At 50.1% G+C, this 11301-nt stretch overlaps 1 protein-coding gene and 1 long non-coding RNA gene across 7 annotated transcripts; one reads left to right on the top strand and one right to left on the bottom strand.

Annotated features, from left to right (window-relative positions):
- Positions 1 to 276: 276 nt before the first annotated feature.
- LOC146759593 (coiled-coil domain-containing protein 87-like) lies at positions 277 to 4976 on the bottom strand. The gene is made up of 2 exons (XM_085510313.1): positions 4420 to 4976; positions 277 to 704 (listed from the first exon to the last, which is right to left on the bottom strand). Exons 1-2 carry the CDS (start codon positions 4466 to 4468, stop codon positions 409 to 411), a joined length of 345 nt encoding a protein of 114 aa, XP_085366439.1. The 5' UTR covers positions 4469 to 4976; the 3' UTR covers positions 277 to 408.
- An 82-nt stretch (positions 4977 to 5058) lies between these two features.
- Positions 5059 to 9957, top strand: LOC146759592 (uncharacterized). 6 transcript variants are annotated; one of them, XR_014932472.1, is made up of 5 exons: positions 5059 to 5192; positions 7037 to 7183; positions 7515 to 7600; positions 8208 to 8317; positions 8624 to 9957. It is a non-coding gene; the product is annotated as an uncharacterized LOC146759592 (long non-coding RNA). The 6 variants fall into 6 exon arrangements; XR_014932471.1 differs by lacking the exon at positions 5059 to 5192 and adding an exon at positions 5379 to 5483; XR_014932468.1 differs by lacking the exon at positions 5059 to 5192 and adding an exon at positions 5419 to 5483 and having other exon boundaries at positions 6765 to 7183; positions 8624 to 9956.
- The last annotated feature ends 1344 nt before the right edge of the window (positions 9958 to 11301 follow it).

Below are 11301 nucleotides of genomic sequence, written 5' to 3'. Positions count from 1 at the left end.
TCCATCTCCAATGAACCTTTATTCACAGCCCCAAATTCATCCCTCCATTTAGAGGAACCAATGAACCCCTTTATCCACAGCCCCAAATCCATCTCCAATGTACCTCCACCCATGACCCCAAACCCATCACCAATGAACCTTCATCCACCACCCCAAATCCATCCCTTCCATTTATAGGAACCAACGAACCCCTTCATTGATGGCCCCAAATCCTTCCCTTCCATTTATAGGAACCAATTAACCCCTCCATCCCATCCCCAACTCCCCACTTCCCCCTTCAGCCTCAACGCACAGAACTGACACATTGTGGGCCTAAAAATGAACCCAAAATCCAAACCCTAAATAAACAGGCCCAAAATGATGCAAAATGAACCCAAAACCAGACCCCAAATTAAGCCAAACTCCACCTCAGCACCTTCCCACCTTTGGCTGCTTGATGCCCCCCATGGCAGCAGCTCTCCTGCCCTGCTGCAGCCTGTAGAGCATCTCCCCCCGGTTCCTCCTCATCTTTTCCTCATAGCTTCGGCCCTTTAAGGTCACGACGTCGCCATATTCCTCCTTCAGCTTCTTCATCACAGCCTTCAGTTCCCCTTCGTACCTCGTGAGCTCTGCGTTCAGCTGTTGCCGTGTCTCACCAGGCCATGATGGGAGCCCACGTTGGCCTTGGAAGCCATTGGGGTTGGAGTCTGGGATCCCACGTTGACCTATAAAGAAGCCATTGGGGTTGGAGTCACGGCCACCCAGGAGGGGGGTTGAAGGCAGAGCACAGATGAAGGTCCTGCATCCTGAAGGAGCATCTGGTACAGAGCAGACACATCTGAAGGATGAGCTCCAGCATGGCTGGCACCAACAAGGAGCAACCCAGGATGAGCAAGAACGGCCCCAGGGTGGGAACTGCCTCTGGACAGACATGCAGTGACACTGAAGGTACACGTGCCCACAGCCACCAAGGGAGCGGTGCTGCAGCCAGTCTTGGGATGGAAATGGCACTTTCCATCTGCCACCTCCATCCTGCCCAGCAGTGGGAGGGGTGCCAGGAAGCAGCAGATGCAGAGTGTGACCTGCTTTTATTTTAATCTCCAGAGCGAGTTGCCGTCTGGGATGTGGTGGCCGCCTTTGTATGAGAGAATCATGGAACAATTGGAGCAGGAAGGAACCCCAAAAGGGCACCCGGTCCCACCGCCCTGCGGGGAACAGGGACACCTACCTCCAGATGAGGTTGCTCTGAGCCTGGTCCAGCCTGGCCTTGAAAGCCTGTCTGGGCACCCACCACCTCTCTGGGCAAGACATCCCAGTGCCTCACCACCCTCCAGCCAAATCCTTCTTCCTCCCATCCAAAGCCAATCTTCCCTCTTTCTGCCTGAAACTGTTTCCCCTCCTCCTATCCCAAGTGACCCTGCTAACAGCTTTAGAAAGCCTTCATGCAGCATGAAAACATGCCTGTGAGCAAACAAGCAGAGAGAGCAGCAAGGATTGCTGTTGCACTGCGTCACGCCGCTCACTGCCCTCTCCTCCCTTACCAACTCCCCAAAATAAAGCCCACCCCCCCCCCCTTCAATATATACTCATTAATAACACACACACACACACCCTTTATATAGAAACCCGGAACGCAGCGTTGGGTGCGGCGCAGCGCCGGGGCAGGAAGCGCTGACGATGGGAGGGGGCCGGGCCATATACACTCATATGGGCCCGCCCCTAAGCTCTGCCCCCCTGCACGGAAGGACACAAAGTTCCCCTGTCGTGGCTGTGGGTGACCACTAGGGGGCGCCGTAGGCATAAAGATTGCCCCCCACGCCCCTTCCCCTTCAACCCAATTTGGTTCCAAAGAGACCCCCCCTCCCCCCCCATTAAACTGGGGTCTTAGAGTGCCCCCACTGACTCCAAATACCTCCCCCAACCCACCCTATAGACCCCAAACCCACCCCACTGCACCCTAATCCCACCCCACAGCCCCCAAACACCCCCCCAAGCCCACCTTAAAACCCCCAAAGTCCACCCCATAACCCCCAGATACCCCCCAAACCCACCCTATGGCCCCAAAATCCACCCCTCAGCCCCCAAATACTCCCTTAAACCTACAATATAGACCCCAAACCCACCCCACTGCACCCTAATCCCACCCCACAGCCCCCAAACACCCCCCAAGCCCACCTTAAAACCCCCAAAGGCCACCCCATAACCCCCAGATACCCCCCAAACCCACCCTATGGACCCCAAATCCACCCCTCAGTCCCCAAATACCCCCTTAAACCCACCCTATGGATCTCAAATCCACCCCTTAGCTCCAAAATACCCCCTTAAACCATGCTGGAGCCTTGGGGGCGGCTGTTGGCGGCCCTCAGCCCACAAACCTCTTCCGCTCCCTCTGCCGTTCCCCCCCCTCCGCCCCACGCAACCAGGTCAGGCCTCTCCGGTCTCCACTCCCCCTTCCCCCCATTATCCCCAATGGGTCCGTGCCGTAACCCACTCCCCCGGAGGGAACGCGTGCTCTGCGGAAATGAGTCCCCTGGGAAACGCGATCAGCTTCACTGGCGTTCTGCCCTTGCTTTGGTTCCTACGGCCTACAGAGCCGGAGGAAGGCGATCCCGGGAAGGGGAGGGGGTGGTGTCCTCAGAGGAGTGGGGACGTGTCAGCTGTGTCTCCACGGAGGGCTGTGAGTCCCCCCCCTACAGGTGGAGCTGCTGCTGCTGCTGCTCGTGTACCCCCGTGGGCGCCCCCCCCCACCACCCAAAACGAAGGGGGGCTGCGGGGATACCTGAGAGTATTGGCTCGGGCGCCCGGCCCCCCCCCGGCCCAAAGCGTGCAGCCGCTACCTGCGGCGTTTGGCTGCCCGGAGCCTGGGGGGGTTACGGGAGGGCTTTGGCACGATGGGGAGCCCCGGAGGGGGGTTACGGCTTTGCCTCCGTTTGGAGCCCGACAACGCGACCCCCCCTCATCGCCTCCACATCCTGCCGGTGCTGCTGCAGGTGGGGGGGGGGGCTCAGGGCTGATCGGTGCGGTTGGAGTCGGGGGGAGCAGAATTAAGGCTCACCCTGCGCCCCTCCCGGTTTCCCCCCCACCCCCCACTCCTCCCGGTCAATGCCCTATTCAGCTCCTAAGGCCCCGGGCGATGGGGGGTGTCTCCGACTCCTCTTTGCCCCCCCTTCCTTTACCCGTAGCGGCTCAATTGCGACCCTCCCCCCACCTTGGGATGCCTCCAGGCAACGCCGCATGTTCGACGCCATGTGGGAAACGCTGGGAGTGGGACCCGAAAGCCAGTTGGTGTGAGAAGGGGCTCGGCCCCCCGCCGTCATCACCCCCTTCATGTTGGATGAAGGGGACGGAGATGGGGGGTGGGTGGCGGCCGCCTCGTTGCCCCCCCGTGGTCTGGCCATAGGAAATAATTCATCTCGATGGTTTTCTTAAGGATTCATTTGCTTCCTCGAGGTTGTCCTGACATTTGGCAATTTCCTTCAGTAGCGTTTTGAGCCTTTTCACTTCTGCATCCTTCTGCTGTAGAAATATCACATTCCAAACAGGACGAACCAGATCATTTTAGAAACAATTACAAGCCAAGTTGCATTTTGGTGTTAAAAACAGCCATAGACTCATAGAATAGCCTGGGTTGAAAAGGACCACAGTGTGCAGGGTCTCCAACCAGCAGACCAGGCTGCCCAGAGCCACATCCAGCCTGGCCTGGAATGCCTCCAGGGATGGAGCATCCACAACCTCCATGGGCAACCTGTTCCAGTGTGTCACCACCCTCTGTGTGAAAAACATCAACCTAATATCCAACCTAAACGTCCCCATATAACTTTAAAACCATTCCCCCTTGTGCTATCACTATCCACCCTTGTAAACAGCCATTCCCCTGCCTGTTTATATGCTCCTTTCAAATACTAGAAGGCCACAGCGAGGTTTCCCTGGAACCTTCTCTTCTCCAAGCACAACAAGCCCAGTTCCCTCAACCTGTCCTCACAGGAAAGGTACTCCAGCCCTCTGATCATCTTACTGGCCCCCCTTAGCGTTATTTGCAATTCTCTTTTGCCTTCCTGCAAGCACACCTGCTTCAGGGCACATTTCATCCCACTGTTAGGCCTTGTAAGAAGCACTATGGCAAGTCCATATGCAGAAAACACTGGCATTCCATTCACTAACTGAGAAACTATTCTGCCCTTGCTCCTGACTCTTGTCCCTGCCTCCTCCTGCACTGGGCAGTGTTTGTGGGCAATGAAAGAAATACCCACATTCTGGAAAATACAGACAAAAAAGAAACAGGCAGAAAAGCGGCACTAATACTTTGTCACTGGTGGGAATCTCCACAGAAAGTGCTGTGCTAAAGGTGTGAGGTTAAGGGATCATCACTGTCACGATAAAAGTCACAGCATGGAAGATTTAGCGATGGCGTGCTGACTAGAAGGAAAAAACAACACTTACCTTGGAGCTTGTTCATTTTCTCTCCTATCATCGGATATCTTCTCATCATCTACGTAGCTCTGAGGTTGGCCAAAGCCTGTTGCCATGAGCTTTGCTAAACGCAACAGTGCTGTGGCTCAGAGGTATTACACCGGCACATAGCATAGGAGAACTCCATAACCCAAGTGTCAAGGGAAGAAGGGGAACTGTTACAATTAATTACGTTCACTAAATTGATAATTGTAGGCTTCTTGTCACACACTACTGCCTACAGCAAAACAGCACAGATGTTGACAACTGTGATTTCTGCATACAAGCAACCACTCGAGCCTGAGCACACTCTCCTGTCCCTTTGCCATGTCTAGAAAGACCCAGAAGAGCTCAGTGTTCTCTTGCTGTTAGTTTACATCCTCCAAGCACTTCCAAAGGCACGCTGCTCTGTAGAAAAAGCTGAGCTGCCCAGAAAGTTTGTGCAGGAAGAAGGCAGCAGTATCAGTGCACGTCATCCTGGGGGATCTGAAAGCATTTGTGAAGAGAACAGGGAAAGAAGAGGGAAGAGAGCAAAACCAACAGGCACTAGCACTGCTGCCCACAGGGGGCGGGGCTTGAGGCAGGGCCTGTGCCAGAGGGGGGCCTGGCACAGTTAGGGCCAGCTCAGGGCCCAGAGCAGAGGGGGAGCAGGCAGAGGCAGGGCCTTGGGGCCCAGGATGGAGGAGGACCAGGCACAGCTGGGGCCAGCTCAGGGCCCAGAGCAGAGGGGGACCAGGCACAGCTGAGGCCACTGCAGGGCCCAGGTGAGAGGGGAACCCAGCACAGTCGGGGCTGCTTTGGGGCCTGGGCCGGAAGGGGGCCGGGCACAGCCAGGGCCTATCCCCCTTTTTTGCACATATGAAATGCTCCCAGCTGTGCTGCACAGCAGAACATCTTTCAATGGAGATGAAAGCCTGTGAAATGAAAGAATCCTTTCTTATTTCTTTCACATTTGTGTTTGTTGACTGCAGTTCCAACCAGGTGGACTCGCAGTGTCTTGCAAGTGCCACCTGGAAGCAGGTACAGACTGGAGACACAGCACCCTCAATGTCCAGGTGAGTAACAGCAGCCAAGGAGGCCTTTGGGCTCTGCAGGGTCCAAGTGTGGAGCATTACACACAGGAGCAGCTGAGTATAAAGACAGTGGCAGAGCTGCAGAGCTTGCCATAGTAGGGAGGCACAGTGGCTGAGCTCATTTCCCACAGTAACACAGGAAATAAGAGCCATGAGGGAAATGCAGATGCCTTCTGCCCCCATCAGAGGGGAGGAATGAGCTGCACTTCCACAGAGACATTCCTCTCACAGCCACTCACACCTCAGGTGTGGAGGGACGAGCTGGGGCTGCTGGTGGCAGCTGTGGAACACTGCCATCTGTGGTGCTCCATCCTACCTTGGAGGTGGGCATGTAGAGCTGAGGACCTTTGTCACTGCACAAATGACTGCAAGCAGAGATGTAGCAGAGGGAACATAAAGCATTTAATAACTTATACAAAGCAATGAGTAATAGAAATGACAATATTTCCAACCAAATATCCCCCATCCTAACAGTCATATCTGATCTCTACAATCCCACCCAAACAATTTCCCAGCCCCCTCCAATTCCTCCTCACTATCCCACCCCTGAATTTCCCTCCCCCAATTCCCACACAGTAATTGCCCACACTAATTACCAGCATGCAGGGCATAGAGAACACCTGTTCCTTGTGTGCAGACACCTGGAAAAAAAAGAAGTGGCAGGGAACTGGGGGTCTGTAGCAGGTTGTGGAGGCTCTGCATAGAACGTAACCCCAGACCACAACCCCATCAGCTGCTGGAGCAGCATCATCCCTGTCATTGGGGGATGTTGCCAGTGGTGGACAGGGACACAGGGAGAAGCCACACCTTGGTGTAGCTCTGATCTGCTCATGTCCAGTCCAATCCTCTATAGCACTTTCCATCTTCTGTCCTTTGTTCTTAACCGTATCCTTCCTTCTCTTCTGCTCTTTTCCTTTCTTTTAGGTGTCTTACCTGTATCTGCTTTTCCCCTCTTCTGTTCTTTTACTGCTCTGGTCAGCATCCAGTGTCTGCACCACAACTCTAGGTTTTGGGATGGAGAAAGGTACACAGGGCATAGATTTGTACAAGAAAAGCTCTCTTGCTGTGCCCAACAGATGACAAAAAGGAACCCTCAGGACCACAGAGGCAGCTTGTTTCTCCAAAGGCCACAGCGTAAGCTCGTGTAACTGGGAAGGACTCTGTTATACATCTCCTAAAAGTGCCTTTGAATGAATAATTTTCTGGTCTTGTTTCCAATTGTTGCTCAGAGGAAATGAGGTTTTTATCCTTGTATCTTTGCAGGAAGACAGAGAGGAGGGAACCTGTCTGGTGAAATGCTCAGGTGCTGTTTCCTTCCTTGCACCAACAGCCTGTTTGTGTCCATGCGATGCCAGTTGTCCTCCTGACAGTTTCTACCGGTCCTTCTCCGAGTCCTTCTGCTAAGCACTGCTATTTCTGTATCCTCAGGGCCCTGTTAGGACTAAAAAGGGGAGCAGATAACAGACGGAAGGATCTGGCCTTCTGCTGGGTGAAAGCCGCCTGCATGTCCTGTTCCTGCTTTCTCTTTTCCCCAGGTGGCATTGTGCTTCCCAAGGAGCATATGGACCTTTTAGATGGGAGTGCGCAGCAAGGAACACATGGGGTCTCAGCTTCCTTCCTGCTCTACATCTGAGTGAGGGACACTGTGACCTGCTCAGGAGGCAAGATGTCATGTCAGGGAGGTGTGTTTTCCTTGTTGTTTTTTATCATCTGTGCTTTGCTTTGCTGTGTTATTTTTTTTCCTTTGCAGTTCTATGGTTTTCTTTCCTATTTGGTGTTTTCTATGTCGTGTTTTTTTTGTTTTTTGTTTTTTGTTTTTTGTTTTTTGTTTTTTGTTTTTTTTATAAGTTTTTTTCTGTTTTTCCTTGTCTTAGTTTTTTTCTTTTGTTTGATTTATCATTTTTTCTTTGCTTTTATTATTTATTTTTTTTTTAATTCTGTGTTATTTCCTAAAATCCTTCATGGTTTATTTGTTGTTGTGTTTTTCATCTATGCTTTGCTATTTTTCTTTAGATACGCTGTATGAGAACTGTTGAATCACAGTCTGAGCCACTGATTATCACCTAGGGAAGGGACCTGGTCAGCCCTGGTTAGTGCAGGTGAGGGCAATGCAGCTGAGTGACTGGAAGGGATGGAGCCTGGCTGCACCTCTCTTACAGCTCATTTTTGAAGGCTGACTGCCCCTGGGTGGAATTTTTTTTGATGGTTTCTCCTCTGTGGAGTTTGTTCTGTGCACTTCCATCCTCAGTGGTTGGTGAGCCATTCTTTCCTTACCTTTGTAGTATATTCACACTGTGCTAGTCTTTCTGTTGTTACAGATAGTATGTGGTTTTTTTCTATTTGTTTTCTGTGGTTTTTTAAACTTTGATTCCCTGGTTTTTGGCTTGCTTTTTTTCTTTATATTTCTTTTTTTTTTTTCTTTTTCTTTTTTTTTTTTTTTTTTTTGCTGTGTCCTATTCTGCTTTACGGTGACATTTGCAAGAGACTGTGAATTCTCCTGGTTCAAATTGCAGTTGGCTTAATCAAATGTGTAAGAAATATATAAGGGCTGCTGAGGCCAGGCTGGAGTTGCATTTCTTTATGAACTGGGGTGTTGCTGCGGATGCGTTTCTCTCCTGTTTTGTCTCTTTTGCGGCTGTTCAAGAATATTAGATTGTGCTATGTCAGTGTTTGTTGCCATCCTGCTTTCTCTTCTCTGTCTTGCAGGTCAGCTCGTGCTAGAAGTCAGTGGTATCACTGTATGAATGGAGGTCAGTTTAGGAGCAGCTGCTGATGGAAGGAATCAAGACCAGGCTAATAAATGGAAGCATCTCCTGGTAAGGTGTCAGAGGTGGCAGTAATGATGTCTGTCATCGTTAAAACCAGAGGTCAGGCTCATCCGAGTGCTTGCTGACTGATACTTCGGAGTATCTCGTTCTCCAGCTGAACGATAAGAAAGCTAAATATGCTGAGCCATTACAGCTTGTGCTGAAGTTGTGAATGTGCTCCCAGATGTTTCCTTTAGTGGTAAATCATGTTCTGGCACTGTGGTAGTCCTATCTCTGGCATGATCTGGAGCACCGTGTCTTGTTGCGAGCCTTGTGTGCCTGTTTCCATGAACCTTGCTTTCTTTCTCTCTTCAGAGTAAGGGCAGGGTGCTTCCTTGCTTTTGGTGGATTCATCCAGGAGGCTGTTAGAAGGCCAAATGCAATGTTCATTAAATGGAGGGACAGGATGGGAATGGACTGTCGTTGCCACCAGGCAAAAGTGAGTTTCTTATGTCATGAATGATATAATTTTGATTATTCTGAGCAGTTGCAGTGTGGTAGAGGATGTCACGAAACCATTTATTTCGGAGCGCAGGGAAGAGTCATGAGAACCGAAACCGTAGTTTCTGTTTTGGCTGTCAAAATGGTGGAGTTGCTTTGGGAGGGCAATAGCTGGGCTTCCTGTTAGCAGGCCCCCTCTGAGAGATTGGGCTTTGCTTGCTGCTTTGCTGTGCCTACCTGCCTGCTCCCTGTGCTTGTTCCTTTTACATTTCAGTGCTTCTTTTCCCTTGCTTTGATGCTTTTCCCTTTCAGGGCTTCTTTTCTCTTTCAGTGCTGCCTTTGCCCTTTATGTACTCCTTTTCCCTATCAGTGTTACTTTATGCTGTTCCTTTCCCTTTTGGGGCTCCTTTTCCCTTTCAGGGCTGCTTTTCTTTGCTTATTTTCTTTTTCAGGGCTGCTTTTCCCTTTCAGGGCTGCTTTCCTTTGCTTATTTTCTTTTTCAGGGCTCCTTTTCCCTTTCAGGGCTCCTTTTCCCTTTCAGGGCTCCTTTTCTTTATCAGTTCTGCTTCTCCCTTTCAGGGCTGCATTTTCTTGTTCCTTTTCCATTTCACTGCCGCTTTTCCCTTTCACTGCCGCTTTTCCCTTTCATGCTGCTTTTCCCTATTAGTCTTGCTTTTCCCTTTCACTGCTGCTTTTCCCTTTCACTGCTGCTTTTCCCGTTCACTGCTGCTTTTCCCTTTCACTGCTCCTTTTCCCTTTCACTGCTCCTTTTCCCTTTCACTGCTGCTTTTCCCTTTCACTGCTGCTTTTCCCGTTCACTGCTGCTTTTCCCTTTCACTGCTGCTTTTCCCTTTCACTACTCCTTTTCCCTTTCACTGCTGCTTTTCCCATTCCATGCTGCTTTTCCCTTTTAGTCTTGCTTTTCCCTTTTAGTCTTGCATTTCCCTTTCACTGCTGCTTTTCCCTTTTTGTCTTGCTTTTCACTTTTAGTCTTGCATTTCCTTTTCACTGCTGATTTTCCCTTTTAGTCTTGCTTTTCCCTTTTAGTCTTGCTTTTCCCTTTCACTGCTGCTTTTCCCTTTCAGTCTTGCTTTTCCCTTTCTGTTCTGCTCTTCCCTTTCACTGCTGCTTTTCCCTTTCACTGCTGCTTTTCCCTTTCACTGCTGCTCTTCCCTTTCACTGCTGCTCTTCCATTTCACTGCTGCTTTTCCCTTTCACTGCTGCTCTTCCCTTTCACTGCTGCTTTTCCCTTTCACTGCTGCTTTTCCCTTTCACTTCTCCTTTTCCCTTTCACTGCTGATTTTCCCTTTCACTGCTGCTTTTCCCATTCACTGCTGATTTTCCCTTTCACTGCTGCTTTTTCTTTTTATTCTTACTTTTCCCTTTCACTGCTGCTTTTCCCTTTCACTGCTGCTCTTCCCTTTCACTGCTGCTCTTCCCTTTCACTGCTGCTTTTCCATTTCATTGCAGCTTTTCCCTTTCACTGCTGTTTTTCCCTTTTAGTGCTGCTTTTCCCTTTCACTGCTGCTTTTCCTTTTCACAGCTGCTTTACCCTTTCACTGCTGCTTTTCCCTTTTAGTCTTGCTTTTCCCTTTCACTGCTGCTTTTCCCTTTCACTGCTGCTTTACCCTTTCACTGCTGCTTTTCCCTTTCACTGCTGCTTTTCCTTTTTATTCTTGCTTTTCCCTTTCACTGCTGCTTTTCCCTTTTAGTCTTGCTTTTCTTTTTCAGTCTTGTTTTTCCCTTTCAGTCTTGCTTTTCCCTTTCAGTCTTGCTTTTCCCTTTTAGTCTTGCTTTTCCGTTTCACTGCTGCTTTTCCCTTTCACTGCTGCTTTTCCCTTTCACTGGTGCTTTTCCCTTTCTCTGCTGATTTTCACTTTTAGTCTTGCTTTTCCCTTTCACTGGTGCTTTTCCCTTTTAGTCTTGCTTTTCCCTTTTAGTCTTTCTTTTCCCTTTTAGTCCTGCTTTTCCCTTTCACTGCTGCTTTTCCCATTCACTGCTGCTCTTCTTTTTCAGTCTTGCTTTTCCCTTTCACTGCTGCTCTTCCCTTTCACTGCTGCTCTTCCCTTTCACTGCTGCTCTTCCCTTTCACTGCTGCTCTTCTCTGTCACTGCTGCTTTTCCATTTCATTGCAGCTTTTCCCTTTCAATGCTGCTTTTCCCTTTTAGTGCTGCTTTACCCTTTCACTGCTGCTTTTCCCTTTTAGTCTTGCTTTTCCCTTTTAGTCTTGCTTTTCCCTTTCACTGCTGCTTTTCACTTTTAGTCTTGCTTCTCACTTTCACTGCTGCTTTTCCCTTTTAGTCTTGCTTTTCCCTTTCCCTGCTTCTTTTCCCTTTCACTGATGCTCTTCCCTTTCACTGCTGCTTTTCACTTTCACTGCTGCTTTTCCCTTTCACTGCTGCTTTTCCCTTTCACTGCTGTTTCTGCCTTTTACTCTTGCTTTTCTTTTTCCCTTCTTCTTTTCCCTTTCACTGCTGCTCTTCCATTTCACTGCTGCTTTTCCCTTTCACTGCTGCTTTTACCTTTCACTGCTGCTTTTCCCTTTCACTGCT

Source organism: Coturnix japonica, chromosome 10 (genome assembly GCF_054131305.1).
Source record: "Coturnix japonica strain WE chromosome 10, WE-NBRP24, whole genome shotgun sequence".
Taxonomy (NCBI): Eukaryota; Metazoa; Chordata; class Aves; order Galliformes; family Phasianidae; genus Coturnix; species Coturnix japonica.
This window is presented reverse-complemented; position numbering and strand designations above follow the sequence as displayed.